General features: G+C 31.1%; 1 protein-coding gene across 1 annotated transcript; it reads left to right on the top strand.

Moving 5' to 3' along the window:
• On the top strand, positions 1–25026 carry LOC111702502 (uncharacterized). Its single transcript, XM_023474222.1, has 27 exons — positions 1–5; positions 279–333; positions 2684–2813; positions 3135–3197; positions 3546–3649; positions 4054–4090; positions 5307–5468; positions 5893–5988; positions 6488–6588; positions 8564–8674; positions 9498–9603; positions 9940–9955; positions 11194–11474; positions 12008–12289; positions 12871–12986; positions 13304–13398; positions 14640–14727; positions 15041–15120; positions 15859–15939; positions 16900–16975; positions 17426–17545; positions 18816–18895; positions 19846–19907; positions 22738–22821; positions 22891–22950; positions 24627–24710; positions 25019–25026. Exons 1-27 carry the CDS (start codon positions 1–3, stop codon positions 25024–25026), a joined length of 2583 nt encoding a protein of 860 aa, XP_023329990.1.
• Positions 25027–25318: the final 292 nt, after the last annotated feature.

Genomic DNA, 25318 nt, shown 5'->3' with positions numbered 1-25318 from the left:
ATGAGGTACAGTAAGAACCAGAAAACTCTGGAATAGGAATACAACATTAAAGCAATATTTAAATATATTTCAAGTTGATACAAAGCAAATTTTTTACCAGTAACATATTAAATCACTTGAAAATGAAATGGGTCTTTATTCACTGCACAATTGTTGTGTCTCATGTTCATTAGACTATTTTAAGTCATAATTTTAGTCGAAAAGTCGTCTTCCTATTCCACAGTTCACAGGTTCTCACTGACATAAAACATCCAAAGTTACGCTATTTTTTTATTTAGGGCCTGCAGGTGCGTTCAAATGCAGGAACGGTATATTAATACCTATATCAGCCAAGTAATTAATTCATTTATTAATACCTATATCAGCCAAGTAATTAATTTATTTATTAATACCTATATCAGGCAAGTAAATAATTTATTTATTAATACCTATATCAGCCAAGTAATTAATTTATTTATTAATACCTATATCAGACAAGTAATTAATTTATTTATTAATAGCCATATCAGCCAAGTTATTAATTTATTTATTAATACCTATATCAGCCAAGTCAATAATTTATAGTTACCTATATCAACCAAATAACTAATTTATTTGGTAATACCTATATCAGCCAAGTTATTAATTTATAAATACCTATATCAACCAAATAACTAATGTATTTATTAATACCTATATCAGCCAAATAACTAATGTATTTATTAATACCTATATCAGCCAAGTTATTAATTTATAAATACCTATATCAGCAAAGTAATTGATTAATCTATTAATACCTATATCGGCCAAGTAATTAATTAATCTATTAATACCTATATCAGTCAAGTTATTAATTTATAAATACCTATATCAGCCAAATAACTAATTTATTTATTAATACCTATATCAGCCAAGTTATTAATTTATAAATACCTATCAATAGTCCCATACGCATGTACACAAAGAGAAGTTGTCAATTAACAGCTTCGCTTTTAGTTCTTCAAGTAATTTAGAAAATTCTTGTTAGGAATTAAAGCATTATTAATAAAAATTCTTTCATCATTGTATTGATATTAGCGCCGACCTTTGTACATAACTTCTAAAATCAAGGGTTTAAGTTTGAAATATTTTTGATGAAATTCTGTCAGGATATTGGCACCCTTTTTTCACGAAAAATTTCGTGCATCCTCAAAAATTTCGATCGTTCAAAAAAGCGATGCCCATCTCTAGGCCCAAAACTAGTAGTCCTGAGCTCAGAACTTTTGAATATAAGGGTCAATCATTGATCTCCATCTTGTTTGCAGAAATACATATTACTTTGAATTCCTCTTGGATATCCTAATGTGGTGATCAAACCAATCGAAAAGTTGCATAATCAGAGCCGGTACACCATGTACTGTACTGTATATGAATTCAGTCATACTGTCCAGTCAGACAACTATATAAAGTTTTATGCAACAAATGTAGCCTGAGCTGGGAACTTTTGATTTCTGGATATCGGGATTAATGCTTGATCCGTTCTTTTTCTTTATCTCGAGATTAAATAATGCTTGTTCTCCTCTTGTTATTAATCTCCAGATTAAGGATATCCCATTAAAAAGTTTTCAGCTCTGAGCTGAAAACTTTGGAATGGTGGATATCAAGATTAAGACTCCTGGTTTTACTAAGCCCAAGATTATTTTAATACGCATTCGATATCCAAGAAAGAAGTTAAAAATTTAACCAATTTTTAAGAAATCGGTTTTGATTTCTGGTGTTGATGGTGTCATATCAATTGAACTAAACATCGATTGAACGGACGTAAGTTTTGGATTAATGTTCATTAAGACTAACGTTCAAAATGACAATAGTCCTCAAATATGTTTTTTAATAATTTCATATATAGATGATTAAATTTATATTTGTTTAAATGCTCTAAAAGCCGGCTTGTGAGCAGCTGACTTTAATTCAATCGGATATTAGTCCAATCAATAGAGCATTGTATCTGTAATTGTTATCAAACGTAACTTTTATACAGTATGGATATCCAAGAAGAGGATTATATGAAGAAAATCAAAAGTGTGTACATTGGATAATCAGATTAAGTGATCGTGATTAAGGATATCTCATTCTAAAGTTTTCAGCTCAGGCAAGATTACAGAGATTGGATACTATGCACGGATAACTAAAATGAAGTATAGTTTCTGGACATTGGACTTCAAGATAAAAGGGAGTGTGCTAAAAAAAATGAGGGTATGGGCATGATCCCAAATTGAATTTGGGTTTGATTGCTACTAATTTTACTTCTATATGTTACGTCTGTAAGGAGATTAAACCCGAGTTTATTTCGGGATGAGCCCGTTTCATTTTTCGCGAACACTCTCTTTAAGCATTGCAGATTATTGTAATTTACACAAAAGTTTTGAATTCAGAATAACTTCGTCACAACACCCTGCATAGATGAATACAAAGATAAATACACACTACACAGAGCTGAAAACTTTAGAATGGAATTGGATGTTATAATATTATATCTAAATCTCAGTAACTGTAAAAATTTATAAATAGCCATAAAATATGCGGAAACAGCTTAGAATCAAATTAAAAACTTAATATGTACAGCATACCATAATCAATAGGTTTAGAAAATGACACTTTATAGATTCCTATAGAAACTCCAAAGATCTGGATTAAACTGTACATAATTAACCTATTCTGCTCTTAGTTTATTTCTACCGGAGGTGCTGACTGGGCTGGTCAGTCTAAAGCACCTGGGGAAACTTGGATCCAACCGCAATCTCCCAGAGGTCCGTTGATAAGGCCACCACCTCAACCATCAATGAGCTGGAATTTAGGTTCGTTAAAGGGACTGTAAGCATAATTTCAAGTGACCTTTCATTAATAGGTAGGCGTGTTCAATTCACAACGGTAACCCTTAGACTTTTGTCCGGTCAACGATGAGGTAGATATTCTCCATGCTAGTGTACACTTGGGTGGTTTCTTGGCACTTAATTTTCCGCTATATTAATAAAAATATCTAGGAAACCCTTGATCAAGCAAAGGTTTAAAGCGTATGTTGTAACTCGGACATCTATAAATGGAAGGTCACTTGAAATTACGCTTAATGTTTAAACATTAAAACATTAACCGATCAAAAATGTCGTTTTTAAATATAGGTCGCTATCCTCCACAGTATGCTGTAGACACTACACAATACAGACCATCTTACCCAGTCCCAGGTAACAGATCATAGTGGATAGGGTCAATTTCAATTCGAACCAGACCGACTCCTCGTACTCGGTACTAGTCTTAGTGACGCGCGGCATGTGCAGGCCCAACCTTATCCAAAGTGGTTTCAAAGAAGCAATGGAGAAATTATCAGAATTATAATCACTTTTTGAGTCAGAAAATCGATGTTATCTTACGTACATTTCAAGGGTACCTTGTTAAATCAGTCATTGCCATCTTTGCATGGAGAATCATTTAACATTATGCTTACAATCCCCTTAATAAATACATTTGTTATCCAGCTGACTTTCTCTTTAAATAAAATTTGAATAAAAGTTATCAAATTTAAGAAATTTCAGATGTGTGTAAGATGACCCCTCCAGCGTCCTGTCCTCTATCATGGATTGGTCAAACTCCAAGATGGTTCTTCAACACAAATCTCTACACTTGCGTTGAATTCATGGCAAACACCTAAATTTAGATTGAATAAAGTACATAGTTAATTAAACAATTTATCCTGAAAATCATATTGTCAGAGAATAGTCAAGAATCAAACATGTTTTGGTACATTGAGATATTAGACAGTTAATAAGGCGTAAATTCATGCAAGGATGACAATGGCAGATTCACATTTGTAGAGTCTTTTTTGTATAGAAATTACAATAAAAAATTATCAGTTTTCAAAATGATAACAAATTAAAACTTCATGACAAAGCTTTAAAGTGAATCGTTGTAAGTGTCTCCTTTATAATTATGCGTACAGTCCCTTTAATATGATTTCAACTAAATCTGACAGCCTGGTTTTACAATATTCTAATTTTCAGTTGTTTTCCACTTTCTCTAAATAATAGGTGTTTGCTACACTAGTATGGATGCGGAGAGGGACATAATAACTTTATATCAGGAGTGTTCAGATAGAAATTCTTGAAAATTCAAAACTAAAATACAACTTAATTGAAGATATGAAAAAGGATAAAGAGAAGTAAGGTCCCCCCCCCCCCCAAGTTAAAATTCAGATTCAAATAATTTTGTAATTTTATCTTCTTTTTATTTGCTTTTGTGTTCCATATGCAATTTTCTTAAAATGAATCTTCATAAGTTAAAAGAAAATCTTCTTTAATATTTGATTGCTTTCTTGCACACATTCCTTTAATTACTTTCAAAAAACCATAACAAAATAGTTTTAAAAAGAAATATTTATATAGATTGTTTATTCTGAAATTATAAACCATACTGTCAACAGATAGAAACTGACAACAACATATTCTTAAATTGTTTTCATTAATTTTTTTATTCAATTCCGCAATTTAAAGATATTATTGCACGGACTCATAGGTTCCCAAAACTTCCCTGATTTAAAATTTGCACACCAATGTAGATTTTTTTTGCGTCGTTGTACGCAGCACGCATTGTTCAATTTCTTAAATAAGCGCGCAACTATTTCTATAGAAATTCCTAATTTTATCAAATGCCATATGATTGCATGTTTGTGCTTTTCTTAAAATCATACTTATTAGATTGGGGTTCTTTTGCCCAAAAGGTAACAGGACCTCTGATTCTTCGTGGCCACTACCACATCTTTTAATAATGATTGTTAGAATCCATTTACATATCTAGATTATCCTGAATCCGTTGTAATTTTGTGGAAAAAAGTCATAGAGTATATAATATGGGGTTTCCCTAAATTAGTTCGCTTTAACAAAGACGACCTCTAAATATATGGAGGCCTCATTCAGGGATAAATTTATGAACGGAAAAAGTAATCAATGCAAGCTACAATAGATACAATGAAATAATTTTTATTGTGTCAATTATCACCATGAAACACAAGACAATGCATTTTTAAGAGTAGTTTTGTGACAAAACCCAGTCACCTCCCCCCTGACCCCCTAAAATAAAAATAACAAGCTTTAACGTTTCTAGTTCAATGAACAGGAACTTTTATATCACACAGTTTTCAAGCTTTTATTCCTTGATTTCCTTGATTAAACAAAGAACTTAAGATTATAGTTTTAGTTTCAAGAAAATTGTATTTATCAAACATTTCTAAAGGAAGGTTCATTATCTTTCTATTGATGCCAAATTTAATAGCAGTGTAATGAACTGTATTGAAACACTAGAGAGTGAGTGTAAGATGGTTTGCTCCGAAAAACCGGAAGTTGTGTACAATTTACCACGTGGTAACAGAGTGCCTCCATTTTTTCATCCCAGGCGACCAGCTGATCCAAACTTCTATCCTAACCAGCCAAACCAAATCACCAGCATGCCTCCAGTTTACAGAGGTAAATGTCAAATCTTAAAAACCCATTATAATCTATTTACGTCTTTGTAAATAGTGATTGAAATCGGTTTTTTGAGCGAACAAAATATTCAAAAATCGAACTCTAAATTTTGTGGAAAAAAATTTCGTTTTTAACTTAATGATCGTTCAGTGAGAAAACGAACGAAAAAGATGGAACATTTTTAGAATGAACGAAATCAAATTTTTTTGAACGTTTAAAAACCTAAATAGGTCGTTCACAAACCATGAACGAACAAAATGAAAAAAAAATCGAAGGTGCTCATCTCTAACTGTAATGGGTATTATTAGGTGTAAAAAAGTTTTTTTTCAGGATTTTTAATATTTTATTTTCAGTGAAGTAGAGAGATAAAGTTTATTTAAATAGGGTGTAAATTATTTTAAACATTAAAGTATTTTATTGCAAGGTCCTACGTGGGATTCCACCAAAAGCTTGTCCGGGCTAACTGGGCTGACCAAATCTACCTTTGATAGGTATCTGCAGAACAATAGACATGTACTAGGTAAGTCAGTATTTTCTTTGTTTATGCGTTTTTTAGACTTAAAGGGACTGTAAGCGTAATTTCAAGTAATACTCCACGCAAAGATGGTAATGCTCGATTTACAATGCTAAACTTCAATATTTTTCTGATTTGAGTTAGATATTCATATTTCTGTTTCTTTAAACAGTTTATTTATATTTGTGAAAACGTATCCACCCCCAAAGTAGGAGTTTTGAACGTCGAATTTGCGCTCAAACTCAGGATGTACAGATCTTTAAAAGTTTAATATGTCTCAAAAGAATCCGAAAGAAGATTTCCACAACACTGCATACTCAGTTCCACTACCTTACATAGCCGGTCACTCCCTTTAAGAAGATTTTCATTTTTATAGGCCATTATGAAATTCCATAGTATGGTCAAATGCAAATTCATAAACTCAGCCAACCAAAATCTCAAATTTTAAACTGTTATTACATCTTAAAGTTTTTGTGCTTCATATATATACCTGTATTTGCTTCAGTTGAGTTCTACGCTAACTGGTGTCAAACCTGTATTGAATTCCAACCAAAGTTTAAACTTATGGCAAGAAATCTCAACTCCCTTGGTGTTGCAACTGCTCAGGTATTTTTTAAGCGATAACAAAATTATCAAAAAATGTAATAAATAAAACTTTCATTAAAAGTTTGTTTGTGATGGTAAGGTTTACCTTCCAAAATAATAAGCAATGCTAGAATCTCGTGCTTGTATGTCTGAAATGAAAACTGTGAAAAAGAGTATGTTTCCTATTTGGAATATATCTATATAATAAAGCTATATATGTATATATTTGTATATATATTTATTAGTTAGCTATAGCTGAAATTTTTTAAGGGAACCCACGGGTACAGCTGGGAGTATCATATTGAATGAAAACGAAAATTTTCGTTAAAATTTTTTCGTTAAATTAGTTCGAAATTTTCGACCTTTCGTTCAAAATCGTATTTTTTCCCAAAAATTTTCACAAAATTTTGACATGATTTAACTAACATTTTTGATAAAATATAAGGAATTTTAAATTCTTGTTAAAACTTTTTGTTTAAAAATTGTTTAATTGAAGTAAAGTTGACAACTTAATTTGCTGATTTTAACATCCTTGTCACATAGCAGTCGTTGCAGAAATATTTCAATAAAATTACCGATGAATAGCGCTTAGGCTGTTTAGTTTACCCTGAAATTACCCAAAAAAGTGAACGGTCCCTTTAACTCTTAGAAAATTATTTACCAAAGATTCACATCAAACATGATACTCAGTCATTTTTTAATCGTCATGTTCAGTTGAACACCCTATAATAGATAAACAGTATTTACACATACATTAGATAATTCGTCTGCATATTAATTAAACTTTTATGTTTTAACACCAGTCATACTCTAGTACAGCATTACACATACAGGATGAGACTTAAGAAACATCAGTCAGAATTTGTTGGGTCTTCGTTGAATTTTTAATGTTTCCTGCAGCTTTATTTTTATTTTTATTTGCCAATTTAAATTTTGAAAAACATTAACATATGCCACACAATATTAATTTTTTCAAGGGATTTTCAATTATATAAATTTTTGATCTGTAGCTTAATTAATAAGAAGGTGTTCAAGCATTTCTGATTTTTTTGAAACACCGACCCCCGTTTAACTATCCTCCACCCTACCCTTTGCATTAAAAAAATTGCCAAATGCCAACCATGATGTTGAAAAAGTTAAGAAGTTTCAGCGTTCTAATGCAAGACGTTTTTAAGTTATTTAGAAAAAAACACACACCCCCCCCCCCAGCCGTGATAGGGTTAAAGATTTTCAGGTTGTCATAAAAGTATCATCCTTTCTGCGTAACCCTGTATATTCAAGATTTAACACTAAACACTAACAGATGTGAAAATAGAAATGCAGAAAATCACTTATAAACAGTTTATTTTATTAGTTTTCATGAATACGATTTTAAACTAATATTTTCAGAAATTATTGTTTTCCTGATATTATTTGCTAGTTTAAATTATCTTTATAAATAACATCAAATGAAAAATCGATTTTTATCAACCGAAAATTTAACCAAAATTCGTCGAAAGTACATCGAAATTCGCGAAAATTTCAAACGAAAATGAACCTTTTTTGTTCGTTCATTTTCATTAATTTCGTTCATTTCGTTCAACAAATATTCAATGGAAACCCTAAGAACAAATAAATTTTTGTGTGAAAAAGGGCGTCGAATTTTCCAAAAGATTTGAAAAAAACTTACGTTTTTACTAAACAAACAATTTTTTGGAACAAACTTCTTAAAAACAATACATTTTTAATGAAGGAACGATTATTTCAAACAAATTTTTGAAAAAACGATAGTTTTTTATCCTAAACGAGTGTGTTTTTTGAACGAACAATGTTATTGAAGGAACGACTGTTCATGGAGAAAACGAACGAAATAGATGGAAAATGAACGATACTTTAAAGAACCAACTAAATTTTTTCAAACGATTGAAAAAAAACTAATATAATGAAAAAAGTGCAATGTCCCAAACTGTGAAGAATAACTTTTTTTGAAAAAGTCCAAAAACCGTAAACTATGTAGGTTAATGCAGTTGAAGAAGATGAATTGAGAAGAAGATTTAATGTGCAAAGTGTTCCTACCCTGTTGTTCTGGAGTAGAGATCTACCAGACTGCCCGAGGAAATTCTCAAATGTAAGTTAAAATTTCTAAAAAAGGGATGTTTTAAGTAGGGTTTCCAGCAAAAAGGAAAAACCGTTTCGCGAAAATTTTGCATTTTTTAGAAAAAACTGTTTAAGTGGCAGTAAAAGTTAGATAACTGCCAAATACGCGGGGTTTTTGTTGAATATAAGAGATTTTTTCGCATATCTGGCATTCTTCAATTATTTTTGCTGCCAAGTAAGAGATTTTTTATTTCATAATTTAGACTGTAATTTCCCCAGCGCGTTTTATGCAACAAAAATAGGCTGATTCTGTGTTTTTTCAATTCAATCTAACATGAATGTGAATCAAATATGTGTGACTCCTCATTGGTAATAATGCATACACAATCCTGAGTCCTTATCATCAGTGCTTCCACTTTTTCGAGATGCAAATATTGTGGTTTATATTTAAAGAACATAAATGTTGATAAATATCCTGGAGGGACTATATGCATAATTTCATGTGAAAATATTACATACTAGGCATTCAGGGCGTTTCGCACCCATCTTCTATTTCAATTTTAAATGGTTGTTCTATCTGTAACATCTTATCTGTGTACAATAGATTAAATAATAACAAAAAAGTTTTCATAATTTTGCGCATTTTCAAAATTTTACAAAAACCCAAAACTTTGGATATTTGTAATTTTGCACATCCATAAATCTTCCATGGGGGTTGTGTACGAAGGTCCCACACAAAATGTTGGCCCTATCGGTTCAGTCGTTTTGAAGTTTATTGGATACAAACAGACAGACAAACAAATAGACCAGCAATTTTTTTAAAGATTTGATTTATAACTTTTTAAATTTTTCAGAAGTTTGGATTGAACTCCTCTAGCGTCGTATCCTGGGTTCAAAATCAGCTTGGCGCTGCATCTTCCCAAATATCCTGGATGCTATCACCGTCTTCATCATCTCAAGGACAACATTTATTTCCACATACAATATTTTACTTAAAAATTTAAATTGGAACATCTTGGTAATTTTAGTTCGTACAAGGATCCAAAAAATATTTTGTCTTTTTAAAAAAAAAGTTACATCGTTTTTCTGTATCCATATGTTTTGGAAAATGGGCTGGGAAAAATCATGAAATATCAGAAAATACATTTTTTAATTTAAAAACGATTTTTTAATAATATTAATTAATATTAGTTTCTTCTATCCTTCTATCCAAAATCTGATAAAACGGGTAGATATTTTAGAATAAATTTTCAACCAGTTTGTTTTATCACCTAGTAATAAATGTTTATAAAACAGGGAATACTTTCGCCAGGAACTTTGTCAAAACATTTCTGTAAAACTTCAACGCAAAAATTAAATGAATAAAACTAATCTTAAAGTAAATATCGCAAAGGCCAGCTGATTTCTACCTAAAATGTTGACCAATAATTAACAAAACCGATGATAAAAAGGCACTAGGGTAAAATTCTTATTGTAATACACATAAAAGCAGCTCTGTATGTGCAAGTAGTTTAGTTGGACTAAATTAAAAAAGTAAACAGTAAACTTAGACTGCCTTTCATTTTTCTCAAGAAATAATTCTTTATTCACAACTTTTATCAATGTATAAGGATAAAATTATTTTCTGAGTAGGGCTGGGCACATTCAGTAGGGCTGGGCACATTCAGTAGGGCTGGGCACATTTAGTAGGGCTGGGCACATTCAGTAGGGCTGGGCACATTCAGTAGGACTGGGCACATTGAGTAGGGCTGGGCACTTTTAGTAGGGCTGGGCACATTCAGTAGGGCTGGGCACATTCAGTAGGGCTGGGCACATTCAGACATTGTTATTTAGCTAAGAACGGAATATTGCCTTAGTATCTTATAATTCTAGTAATTTCTAATATGCTATAAACTAGAGTATTGCTCTAAATATTAACAGTATTTTCCGTTATTTTTAAAAGTTACCATTTATTAACAATTTCAATTTTAGAAACGACATTATCAGAAGATATTTCAGTAATTCCTTGCCGAGTTGCGTTGCAAGTTGATATTAATTGTTTTATGCAAAAATAGCTTGGCAAATTTGAAGAAAATATTGAAAAACATTAAAACCTGTAAAAAACATCAAAATGCATACAATTGTATTTAATTATCCGTTTTTAGTTTCAAACATTTCTAAACTGAAAAATTTTTGAAAGTCGCCATTATTTTGTAACACATCCCTTCATTATTTTCTGTTAACTATTGTTTTTTCTTCAATTACAGCTATTGACGTTCATTAACTATTTAAAAATTAACAGTTTATTTAGTTCGTTAACGGACTTTTCCGTTATTGTTCAAAAACTTGCTGTTAATTAGCAGAATGTTGCCCAGCTATATAAAATATTCTGAGCCACTTTTTAAAGTCTCTGCTAGAACCTGTTATTTCTTCGGCCAGAGTAATCAAGAACACTTCGGAACAAGCAAAAGCTTATTTTCAGGTGTCCTATTATGTTACAGTAGGATTTAACTAAAACAATTGTCATTTTCTATGTTCTATAATCACTTTGATTTTGACACAATAACTCAGTTCGTTGTCCTCAGTACCAGTCAATTTTTCACCCTCAACATTCAGACCTCAAGAGACTACATTCACTTTCCGACCACAACCAGCTAGATCTACTTTAATACCTAAACCAACTACCTCAACACGTACCCCTGCTCAAACAATATTTACAATTAAACCTGAAGTAGCAAATCCAGCGAAAACGACAACTCCAACAACATTCAAGCCACAACCGGCAATATCTACCTTCAGACCTCAAACAGCAAGCACAATAGTCACCCCAAAAGCAGTTACAGTTCCTATAGGTATGTATACACTTTACATCAAAAAGTTTATATAAAATACAACGAAAGTAAATTATAGATATTCAGTTTTCATTCTTATTAATGTATTATAGTGTTGGGTGTTTAAATCAATGATGATGACTTTCTATGTAAGCTTTGTAGAAAGTGTAATGTAAAAAGTGTTATTAACGGGGAAAATAATCTTTGTTTTGAAATATTGTTTTAGAGAATTTATTCCGGGAAGAATGTTAAATATACGAAAATGTGCAAAATAAAAAAAATAAGAGCTACCCTGACTTATTATAAAACTTATCAAGATATGTAATTAATATTCCATCTGATTTCAAGGTTAAATACCCAAAATTTTACATAAAATAATAAACAAACCTAAAATAAATTCTGTACATTTTAAACTATTTGATTTAATTTCATCTAAAAGTAATAATTTAATAACAGAGAATATTTTCCCTTTTGATTGACAGATTTCCTTTGTTTAAGTGTTTATGTGTCTCTGCTGTATGAACGTCATTTTTATTGTATTAATATACTTACAGAGACTACTGATACAACATTTGTAGAAACTACCTTCACAGCTCAACCAGCTAGCTCAACAATTAGGTCAAAACCAGTTACTTCTACAAAGAGACCCCAACTTGCTACCTCTACCTTGAAAGAACAGCTTGTTACAGTTACCTCAACAGCCACAGCAGAACTAGCTACAAGTTCTCCAACAGAAGCAACGACAACAATTTATGCAACAACTTATGATACAAGTGATGTTTCATACGCCTGGGAAAATGAAGGCGATTATGTTCTTCCAACTGATATACCTACAGGTATATCTAATTTTAACATTGTAAAAGGAGTGTTCGCAAAAATAAAAGACCGTAAAGGCAGATCCCAAATTGAATAAGGATTTGATAACGATTAATTTTCCTATTATTTGTAGATTTTTTAAGGAGGAATGGTTTTTAGTCGAACAAAAAGTCGTCCTGAAAAGGACCATTGTATATATAAATAATGAACTACATGGGGTTAATTTATTTGTCTTTAATCTTTGTATCTTTGTGACAGAAACAATCAATCTCAAGAAATGACGAGTGTCAACCCAGACCAATATAATTTCAATAAAGGTCGAACTAACATCTATTTTTTACTCCACAGATGTTTGATCCATCACCATCACCGAATTTGTAATATCTGAAGGATTAGTATTAAATTTAATTCTGTGAATTTGTAAATCGGTAAGATTTGTTTTAACCACTTTCTCCATATAACCGCGACAAATAATAGGAACATTGATAGTTATTAAACCCGAATTCAATTCGGGATCTGCATTATCCCCTTTACATTTTTGTGACACTCCCTTTAACATAATCAAGAAGGAAAGCCACTCAAATCTATTTCTTTTTCCCAGGAACCACATTTGAGTCAGAGTGTGATACTGTATGTGTAAAAGCGTGGAACCCCGTGTGCGGTAGTGATAACTTAACGTACTCTAACCTTTGCGAATACAATGTGGCACAGTGCAAGGTAACTTTTTCAAGGATTCCCTTGTAATCGTTTTCTGTAATCGTGGAAAATATTGTCGTTTTTTCTACAGTTTAAAAGTGTTCAGTTCAAATGATTCCTACGTGTTTCCATACAGTGGAAACGCGCAAGTCACTTTCGTGGAGAAATCGCAATCGAAAATAATTAGTTTTCAAAATTATAAAAAATTATTTCTAAGAAATACTTGATTAGAGAAAGCTTTTAAGATTATCATTGTGAATCGGGCATTACCATTTCTAATTATTTCAACTGGTAGAACTTAAATTTTAAAAGAAATCTTATATTTTCAAATTGATTAGAACTCTGATCTTTACATGCTTGGAACGGGAGAGTGTTCCAACCTACAGCTTGGAACTATCTGTAAAAGAACTGAGTTCCTATGCCAGGAGTCCGGGTAAGAAATGGCGCCAAATTTAAAAAATATTGCGGCAAAAACACAATCCTGACAGGAACTGGGTTTTTGCCACAAACTCTGTTACGCAGGTAACGACAATGTATAAATTTATGAAATTAGATTTTGTTGCAAACACTCAGTTCCTTTGCGTATTGAGCAATCATGCATAGAATATGCATTAACTCCTCTTAATGATCTCTGTTTGTTTGTTTGTCCGTTTATAACTCAGAAACCCCTTGGCCGATTTGCGGTAGAGCCAAAGTAATAAGAAATGTTCTTGGTTTTCTCTCCAAATGCTAAGTTGAGTAAGTTGACATTTAAAGAGAAAAAACAGTTTCCAGACAAACCTAAGCTTTCTCTATTTAAGAGTCAACCCACTCAGCTTGGAATTGTTTTATCATCAAACAAATATATATTTTGAAGAAAGATCATATTATGTTATATTAAAGTGGAACGGTTCTATTTTCTCCATATTTGAAATTTTTATTATATTTGACAAAATATTTAAGAGAGTAAATATCTAAAGCTTAATATTAAAAAGTTACGAAAATGGAATCTTTGTTTAAATATATATTTATCTTTAAAACCTGTGTTTAGTAAGTATATATCCTTGTATTAAAGGAAAGCATATCCCTGTGTTAAGAAATTGTGTATTCTTGTGTTCAGGAAGTATATATATCCCTGTGTTTAGGAAGTGTACATCTCTGTGTTTAGGAAGTGTATATTTGTGTTTAGTAAGTGTATATTTGTGTTTAGTAAGTGTATATCCCTGTATTTAGGAAGTGTACATACCTGTGTTTAGGAAGCGTTTATCACTGTGTTTAGTAATTATATATCCCTGTGTTTAGGAAGTATATTTCCCTGTATTTTAATGAAGTGTATATCCTTGTGTTTAGGAAGAATATATCCCTGTGTTTAGATAGTATATATCCCTGTGTTTAGGAAGTTAATATTATTGTGTCTAGGAAGTTTATATCCCTCTGTTTAGGAAGTTTTTATCCTTGTGTTTAGGAAGTGTATATCCTTGTGTTTAGGAAGTATATATCCCTTTGTTTAGGAAGTGCATATCATTGTGTTTAGGAAGTATATATCCCTGTGTTTAGGAAGTGTATATCCCTGTGTTTAGGAAGTGTATATCCTTATGTTTAGGAAGTCTATATCCCTGTGTTCAGGAAGTATGTATCCCTTTGTTTAAGAAGTGCATATCATTGTGTTTAGGAAGTATATATCCCTGTGTTTAGGAAGTGTATATCCTTCCTAAAAACCTGCAATGGAAAGCTGGATTGTGAGAATGGATCTGATGAGAAGTTGTGTGAAGGATGCTCAAAGGAAGAATTAGAAATATTTGACTTAAAAATAAATCAATTCAAATCTACTATAAAAAAAGAGTAGCAAAAAAAGAGTTTAAAGCATTACACCTTTATAAAATGTTGATTAAACACAGATAATTTATAATTATTTTAAAAACACTATAAAAATTTGTAAATTTATAAAAATCAATGTAATTTTCTTGTCTCTCCAGACCGAATTTACTTGTTGGGATGACACTTATATAAAAAAAACATATAATTACAATTTTGTTCAAAATGTGTAAAACTTGCTTAGTATTCAAAAAATCAACTTCATTTTTTTGTTTCTCCAGACTGAATTTACTTGTGGGGATGGAACCTGTATAGATTACTCCAAAAGATGTGACAAAAAAATTGATTGTAAAGATTCCAGGTAATAACTTTACCGCATAAAATCTAGGGTTTCCTATTTTACCCTGATCAATTTGTTTTCGTAAAGGCCTTTCCGAACCTCATCTAAATCTGTTAAAAAAAAATAAACCATTGAAAACATTTAGAAATTAATTTATAAAATATCTACCCTCAAATGCTACACAGAGCAAGTTTACGGGACGGAGTTCAATTCCATATGAAATTGATTCGAATTATTTGTCCCGTAAACTCCTTAAACTAGATTCGGAATATTCGTCCCGTAAACTCCTTAAAAGTGATGAAACATTTCACACCCAGCTCTGTGTAGCTTTAGGAGGTATAATTGTTCTCAATTCGGTATAAACAAAATATAATCTAAAAAAGGCGAACAACTCCGAGGTACAGAGAAAATTTAAGTCCAATAGCTTTATATCACGCCGTGCCAAAATAATAGTGCTATAGGTAATTTTATGAAACATTTGTGTTCTTGTCTTATTGCAATGACTATTTCTAGATAAATGAGCTTTTAAAGAAATCAGAAATAAAAATATAAAGTTAATTTTAATTCTATTCTATTTTCATCAATATATATTAATATCCTAAATTTTTGGAGAAAATCCGGGAACCAATCAAAACTTTATGCATACATGCTTCTACATCTAACTTAACTCTATATAGTACAATAGCACTTTCATGATAAATTTGAACTTGAAGTGAGAACGAATGATAAAGTACGCAATAGTTTGATAAATATGTTTAGTGATGAGTCTGGATGTATGAAACCATGTTCCCTCCAGGAGTTTACATGTAACGATGGATCCTGTATAGAACAGGCTCAGAGGTAGTTTATCGTTTATTAGAATACTATTTCTTAAATATATTTAAAATAGACTTTGATGTCTTTTTCATCAGCATTCAACACTATTTCTAAATATGTTTCTAAATATGATGGCAAAGAAGTAAATCAAATTACATAAAAGTAAAGTGTTGTAATGTGTTACCTAAAAATCAACTTATAAAGTTAAATTGGTCTGTTTACACTGCACATTTGCAGTGTTTCAGGCTTTTGGACTATTCATTTTGTCAATAATCAAACTTCAAGTATAACTAATCCCAATTCAAACCAAAATTTGTATCATATTATTTTCTCTCCAGGTGTGATAGACGAATTCACTGTAAATATATGACAGATTATATTATTCTATAAGGGATGGACAAATTCACTGTAAATATATAACAGATTATATTATTCTAGATGGGATGGACAAATTCATTGTAAATATATGACAGATTATTTTATTCTAGATGGGATGGACAAATTCACTGTAAATATATGACAGATTATATTATTCTAGATGGGATGGAAAAACTCACTGTAAATATAAAACATATTTACTGTATATATATGACAAATTAACTGTAAATACAGAGTGTGTCATGAAACAACTGAAATAAAGAGCTTTCGAAAGACACCTTCATAGTAAAAATTGAACGAAAATTGTTTCCTCAGTTACTAATACCCTTACTGCACAGTTTTATTCGAGACACCCTGTATATGATAAATTTACTGTATAGCTATTACAGATTATTCTCTTCTAGATGTGATGGACAGATTCACTGTAAATATCTGACAGATTATTCTATTTCTAGATGTGATGGACAGATTCACTGTAAATATGACATATTATTCTATTTCTAGATGTGATGGACAGATTCACTGTAAAGATATGACATATTATTCTATTTCTAGATGTGATGGACAAATTCACTGTAAAGATATGACATATTATTCTATTTTTAGATGTGATGGACAGATTCACTGTAAAGATATGACAGATGAAATTGGTTGCGACGCTTTCAATTTCTGTCTAAGCTCGGTAAGTATAAATATTGTCATAAAAATAAAGTAACAATCTTTGTTTGTCTGTCTTGGTGTCTGTCTGTTTGTTTGGATCTCTGGTTATAACTTTATAGAAACCCTAGACTGTTAATCTCAAATTTTGATCGGTTACATAAAGGGATTAGAATTGATTTGAAATCTCAAGACGCCCCTCCCCTCATATAGTATATCCACCCTTCCAATTTAGGTTAGAAATAATATCAATTGATTAGAATTGATTTGAAATCTCAAGGCCAGTGGTTCTTGTTATGACTTTACCCCATGCATATATACAATCTATATAAGTAGTACTCATTAAGGAAACAAATATGACATTCACAACATTTTCATCTATCTATCTCATGGAGGTGATGAAATTGGATAGAAACAGTGACTTTTATTTATATTACAAAAGAAACAAAATAAAATAATGTTTTATTATTTAAAGGAGTGGATGTGTGTTGATAAGAGAAGATGTATATCAAGTTCTAGACGCTGTGATGGTTTTCCTGACTGTGGAGATGTTTCAGATGAACAAGGTTGTCCTCCACAAACCTGTAATACCAAGGTGAGCGAGGGAGGGAAACCGGTTCGCCATGAGCCTAAGCTATGCAGACACAAGCCTCCCAGATTTGCTATGCAATGCCAGCCTCCACATTGCAGTATAGAGCCTTCGCTGTGCATTAAGAGCCTCCGATATACAGCATAGCATAGCACAAAATGGCGGGCAAGCCTTCCCTCCCATGGTGAGCATGGGTTTAAATTTTTCAGAATGATTTGTAAGGAAAAATGAAAAATTTCATTTAATGCTTTTTACCTAAAATTTATTAATCTTCCTCAAAAATCAGTTATTTTCCTCAATTCAGAAAATGAACCCTAAAAAAATGTTGTGCTCTGTATACAAATTTATAACTTCAAAGGGGGGGGGGAAGAAAAAGGGTTTTTAAAGAAAATTTACATCCCTGAAGCAACCTGTATTGAAGGGTTTTTAAATTTTTACCAGTTTATTTAGCTTAAACTTTAAGGTTTTTTAAGTAACACTCTATTTATAGAGTTGCATATTGGTTTCACAAAGGTTACTTTAATCTTTGTCTAGCTGAAGTGCCCATCATTTCCCGTTTAATCAAAAAAAAATGTAACATTTTTTTAGCTTATAACACCCACAGGTTCCCTTGCAAAAAAATACATCCAATTTAGTCCAGATGTTCGGCCAGCCATAGCAAACATATAAATATATTTGTACATATGAGCAAAAAGCTTTATTGTATAAATAAGTAAGATATCAATATTTAATTTCTAGCAAAATATTTATAATTTTCATTTAAAATTTCTAGATAGAGAAAAGGACTACCTTGATTTTATTTAAATAAATAGAGATTGAAAGAGTGCTGTTGTGAATCGGATATGATACCGGAGGATTACTTAAAATTACGTCGATATATAGTAGGGTTTCCAGCAAAAATGAAAAACATTTTTTTTCGCGATCATTTCGCTTCATTTTTGCATTTTGTTTCCTCGCAAAAAACGCGAAAATGTTCTTTTGAGCAATTAATTGGTGCAGCTATAAAACTATGGTTTTCACAAAATTTTCGCATTTCGCTGAAATATTTGCGCAAAATTTTTTTGGCGAAATTTTGCTTCATTTCCGCCTCATTTATTTTCCCGAAAAAATGCAAAATTTCGCGAAAAAGTTTGCGAAATGCGGCCAAAAATTTTCGCATTTTTTCGCGAAACTTTTCGTTCGCTGGAAACCCTAGTCCATAGTCCCTTGAAATCCTAAATAGATTTTACACAAAACTGCTAAAGCAAGTTAAAATATTATAAAGAATTTGTTTCAGTGGCTTTTCCCATGTTCAAACAGCAGTCAATGTATTGATTCGAGAAGACGGTGTGACGGATATACTGATTGCCAGGATAGGTTAGTACTAAATATATGATACCAGAAGGCAGGGGGATAGATAGCAATTGCAAGAATAGATATTGTACTCAATATATGATTCTCTAAGGCAGTGGGATAAATATACCGATTGCAAGAATAATTTATGTACTTAATATATGATTCTAGAAGGCAGTGGGATAAATATACCAATTGCAAGAATAGGTTATGTACTTAATATATGATTCTAGAAAGTAGTGGGATAGATAGCAATTGCAAGAATAGGTTATGTACTCAATATATGATTCTAGAAAGTAGTGGGATAAATATACCGATTGCAAGAATAGGTTATGTACTCAATATATGATTCTAGAAAGTAGTGGGATAAATATACCAATTGCAAGAATAGGTTATGTACTCAATATATGATTCTAGATAGTAGTGGGATAAATATACCGATTGCAAGAATAGGTAATGTGCTTAATATATGATTCTAGAAGGCAGTGGGATAGATAGCAATTGCAAGAATAGGTTATGTACTCAATATATGATTCTAGAAGGCAGTGGGATAGATAGCAATTGCAAGAATGGGTTAGTACTCAATATATGATTCTAGAAGGCAGTGGGATAGATATAGCGATTGCCAGGATAGGTTAGTACTCAATATATGATTCTAGAAGGCAGTGGGATAGATAGCAATTGCAAGAATAGGTTAGTACTCAATATATGATGCTATACGGCAGAATGATAGATATAGCGATTGCCAAAATAGGTTATTGAATTAAAGTAAACTTGACGTTAGATGGAATTTTTTATAATTGTTACTTTTTTTGGAAAGAAGAAGAAAAAACTTGAGTTTTTTTCATAATTGGACTTAAAATTAAAACTAATTGAACTCCCACTGCCCTATGCAGAGCTACATATACATTATTAAATTCAGTAAAGTCACAAAGCTAGTCCTATCTTAGTGAGATTAAAATATCTATTTACAGGTCAGATGAACGCGGATGTAGAGAATTGCAGTGTCAAGAATGGCAATTTAAATGCAAACAAGGTTTCCATTAATTAATCAAATACAAGGTTTTTTTAAAGTATCAGGGCTGGGGGGCAGGGTCAGTTTAGAACACCCTTATTTCATATTATGCTAAGTATGTATAGGATAATAGGCAGAACGCTTAAGATAACGAACGAAAATAATATTTCAGTACAACATAAGTTGAAAACAATCTTTTACTTGATTGGTGTATCAGTTATGTTGTTTTGACTAACAGTTAAAGATTGTATTGAAAAAAGTGAAAACGTTCAATTTTGCAAATATTTTCTTGTTGTTTTCTCAAACTTTCGCGCAAAAATAATTGCCAAAATTTCACGCAAATTTCATATATGTGTGTTGATTCGCAACATATTTTGCACGAAAATCCGAAAAAATTAACATTTTCTGCTTATTGGATTTTATTCTGTGCATTTTTTTTTGCCTATTTTTTCTATGTATTTGTCCATTTAAAGAGGTGTTAATTCTAACACTAATAACTTTCTTAGTCTGTATTTTTACATTATAACAGGGTGTAAAATTTGACAAAGATTCAACAAAAATACAGTGATAACCAGAAAACTCTGGAATAGTATAATGACTTTGAGAATCAAGTTTTAACTTTAAAAAGTTCAATAACCATGAAACACAGCAATTGTGCAGTGTAAACAGACCCATTTCACAAAATAGTAATTTTTCAATTGTCTGGTAAAACTGTTTGCTTTCTAACAACCTCAAATATACTTAAGTATTGCTATAATGTCGTCTTCATTTTCCATTGTTTTCTGGTTATCACTGTACAGTGATTGAAATCATTAAAAAAATTTCCCTTGTTATCACTTTTATTTCAATAATGAGAATAACTTTTAATAAACTGGTCCACCCGGTAAATCAATAAATCCTATGTTCTTACATCCTAGAAAACCAAGGAATACATTGAAAGGATTTTTTTTTACAAGAACTTTTTTCAAAAGATATTTCATCAAAATTTACATTTCTTTTATATTGAAAAGAAATTTTTCATTCTTTATTCTTTACCATTTCAGTAAATTTGTAAATTTGTTTTTAGTCTCAATACAATTCTTCCTATTTTCTATTTCTTGGTCGACTTGTATGGTCAAATAAAAAATGAGATAATTGTGCGATGTCTGCGCAACTCTAATTAACTTGTAATTAAAAACGTCGATTATATCCTTTACATTCGAACAAATTCTTATTTTTTTCGAAAAAATATAAAAAGGAAATGCATCTTAATTGAAAAATCAATCAGTTATTCATTTTGAAAATTTTAAAGTGGAAATTTTTGCTCCAATCAAAACAACTAAAAATACTTATTCGACACCCCTAGCATATTATTTGTAGGTATACCCCAAATGAAAAGTTTTCTTTAAAGGGACCGTTCACTTATTTGGGTAATTTGAGGGTAAGCTAATTTAACTTTTCTCAAACAACTGTGGCAGGAGAAAAAGCCAATTTAATATTTAGAATTCCAGCGCAAACGTATGATAACTTTGCATTTACACTATTTGATGCTTTTGTCATAGTCATTCATACGTGCTTGATTGATCCCTCAATTTTAATAATTCCTGTAGGGTAAAATATCCAAGGGAGGAACACTTTTAACTCATTTCATTCCAGATCAATCCTTTTTATAATGAGAGATAATAACTTAATATACATAATTTCGCAATGATGATACTCAGAGGAGACTGAATTTTGATGATCGATTTTTTAGGTTTTTAAATTATAATCAAATTTTTCTTTCAGATACTTACCCTGTACTCCCTTTTAAGTCTTGAATAAATTTAAATTTTGTTGAATTCCATGGTTGAGGACTGAATAGTGAATAGTGATGAAAGATGAAAGATTTTATATTCTTTAAAACTTTTATTAAATTCATGGATAGAGTACTTTTCTATTTTATTGAAAATATTTAACATTTTTATTTTCATTTACAGTTTATAGACATTTCTATTATTTTTCGTCTTTAAATTGTCATGTAAAGTGGGTCAAACTCCTGCAGAGCTCTGCTATCCTAGGCTGCTAGAAATCTCTCTGCACTTTTTGCAGTAGACACTGAGAAAGATGTCTGCACATATGGAGGGAGGGAAGGCTAAGCGGCCCTGAACCCCATGCTTAATAAGCTAGCCTTCTTTTTAACTACAGTACCCACAGCCGGGTCAAAAAATACGAATAACAAAGAGCTAATTTGTCTAATACTAATCTGGTTTTTTTCCACTCCAGAAAAAGAAAAATTGCAGACATGCAGATGGATAAAGGAGAAAAAAGATGAACATTTGAAATTATTAACTATTCCTTGTACCATTTAATTAAACAAAACTTTTAAAAAAAACATTGTTAAAAAATTTCCAAAAAGTTGAGATAGAGTAGAATTTCATCTATTGATGTTTAGAAAGTTTATCATGGGTCACCCAGTACAATTTCCATTGCACAGGGTGACCCGCAGAGACGACTTTACGAAAATTTTTCTTTTATTCATAATTTCCTGAACCAGTTTCTTTCTTTGCTGAATCACATGATAAGCTATTAAAATACTATATTCAAAGCCTCAGAATTAATTTATCGTACTTAAAGAATTACGTCATTACATTACATTATATGTGGTTAACCTTGTACATTGTATTCACCATTGACATATTCATATTTTTTGGATAAAGAATTATAATGCAGAGATGGTAAAAAAGTATAAAAGTCAAACTTATAACAAAGAAATAGAGATAAGATGTCAAGGGGGGAGGGACTTCTGCCATCCTTTTTGTTTTAGTCAAATAGACAAAGAGTATTGTCAGTAAAATTTTAAATAAAAAAATGATTAATTCATAAAAATTCAAAGATGGCGTCTGTTTACATGAAGCGCTCCGCTGTGACAGTGTACAGGATTGCAGGGACGGATCGGACGAAGACGATTGCTTTTCAGGCAGAATTGATTTATTGATTGATTGATTGGTTAATTTAAGATTTAATTGGATCAAANTGAAATTTAAAGATCCTGCAAGCACAGTGTTCCCGTATACCACTATACCCCCTAGCACAATAAACCCTCAAGGAACCAGATTTAATGAATACAGAGAATTAGTTAATCTCTCTTTATTTAAACGTAATTTAGTCTGAGCTGAAAACTTGAGAATGGGATATGCTTAATCCCGATCACTTAATCTGAGTATCCATGGTACACACTTTTTGGGTACCCTGCTGCTGTAAAAATGTTACGGTTGATAAAAATTTCAAAGATCGATTGGACTAATTTCCGATTGAGCTAAAGTCAGCTGTTTACAAGCCGCTTTTAGACCCTACTAATCCGAAAACCTAAACATACTTAAACCACTATGTTTATGTATTTCCAGATATATTTGCGTTAAGATTCGTATGCTCAATTTTTTGGTAAAGAACTTACATATATTTTCGTATTCTTGCATATTTATCATACCATGCGCTTTTTAAGTGCTTAGGTTTTCCAGATACGCATTTTTACGAATAATTACGTTTACTTTGTACCAAGTAATTTTACTAAGTTTTTGGTTTTTATTTTAAGTAGTTTTTTGGTTCTTTCTTTACTTTAAAAAATCGGGTTTCTTTAGAGTTTAAAAGTTTGATTTCATTTCAAGTTTCCAATTTTTACGTATTTTTCATTAACTTCTTAACATTTCGGTTTTAGAACTTGAATATGCCTTAAAAATACGAATTTTTATGTATATGGTAAACCTTATAATTTTCAAAAATTAAGAAATGTTAGTTTTTCAAACATGAATCTTCATTTAGGAAAAACCAAAAATTCCTGATTCGTTGGATTATCAAGGTTTTTGCATAAGCATTTTTAAGTTTGTCATATACATATTTTTACTGATATAAAATACGTATTTTTCCCAAGGAAATGGTTGCGAAAATACCCAATTCATACACATGGAAAATACATATTTTTACATATTCCAAACCTAAAAATATGTACAAAGATGTATGTCATACGTATATTTAGGTATTCCGGTTAGTAGGGGAGCATTATAAATGTAATCATTTAATATGAACTTATTTAAAAGCATATTTTTTTAACAATTGAGGACTAGAGTCATTTTGAGCATTAGTCTGAATAAACATAAATTCAAAACTTTCGTATGTTAAATCGATCATTAGTTCAATTGATATGACAAATGCGGAAAAATTAAAAACCGGTTTTTCAAAAGTTAAAGAGCGCATCTCTAATCTCTAGAAATTAATCTAAAGACTAAATTAGTCTTGAGATTAGCAAAAAAAGATGATCAAGCATTGATCTCGATATCCACCATTCTAAAGTTTTTAGGTCTGAGCTGCTTTTGTTAATCTGCAGATAAATATAATCTTTATTCGATATCCCGCATGGTAATCGTACTCTTGAGGAATAACAGAAATTAAGAGATTAAGCATTGATCCCAAAATTAAAAGTGTCCTCTGTAGATATCAAGATCAAGAGATCGAGATTTTGTGTAGCCAACACTCTGGGTACACAGTTCAAACTACTTCTAACTATTAATCTACTTCTCACATAGATTCAACCTCCCTTTCAAAAGTCTCATCATTTTTTAAGACAAGGTCGATTTTAAAGTGCCGCAACGCCTTGGGCTTTGATTTTACCGCTCTAACTCACAAATGTTTTTCTATAGTCCTTTAAATTAGTTTTTAAGAAGTAATTGGCAAAATTTTCATTGATTTTTGCTTGAAAGCTTGAGACCTTTTAATCTGGTATTATAGGATTAGAAACTGAATCTGTAGACGAATATATAGATGAGGGTTCTAGTATTTATACAACAGAAATATATTATCAAATTACAACAGGTAAAAAACAGGGGGCAAGAACCCCCAATATCCCCACCCCAGTGGGCACTATCCCCCCAACCCCTTCACTTAAAATACTAAGATTAAAATCCTTAGAGGATTCAATTTATTTAATTTTGTTCGTTAAATATTATTAATAACGTCGTGTATTTTTACAATTCTTTCCAAAAAGAAACTTTATTTTTGTTGTTGGAAAAGTTTTAAGAAAAGTTTGGAAACGAAATAATATTTATCATCTAAGCTCAAAGGAAAAAAAAGAAATAAACATTCTCAAATTTACACTTCTATATAACAATATACAACTTCAGTTGTATAATATACAATTTATACAGTTATGTATGTACTAAACAATGTAAATATGTACACAATGTACATTGTATTGTACAATGTGACACTCTTTGTAATGGTGATACAGTGTTAGATACGTAAAATTAAAACATATCGGGATGTAAAGGATGTAAACAACCGACCACCCTATTAATTTTGCGACAGGGTGGTCGGTTGTGTACATCTGAGGGGATNTATATATGTATATATATATATATATTCAAGGTATGAAATATATTTCCCCCCGAATTATAAAAACATGTTTCAAAACATGAGTTTCA

The sequence above is a fragment of the Eurytemora carolleeae genome, unplaced genomic scaffold, assembly GCF_000591075.1.
Source record: "Eurytemora carolleeae unplaced genomic scaffold, Eaff_2.0 scaffold117, whole genome shotgun sequence".
NCBI lineage: Eukaryota > Metazoa > Arthropoda > Copepoda > Calanoida > Temoridae > Eurytemora > Eurytemora carolleeae.
Note: the sequence above shows the minus strand (reverse complement) of the source record. Positions and strands in the feature narration are given on the sequence as shown.

Bases quoted from the DNA above. Each gene is read 5' to 3' on its own strand.
- LOC111702502 (XM_023474222.1), top strand. The intron at 2,814-3,134 runs GTTCGTTAAAGG...TTTTAAATATAG, and splicing joins ATCAATGAGCTGGAATTTAG to GTCGCTATCCTCCACAGTAT. The intron at 22,822-22,890 runs GCAGAATTGATT...TGAAATTTAAAG, and splicing joins CGAAGACGATTGCTTTTCAG to ATCCTGCAAGCACAGTGTTC.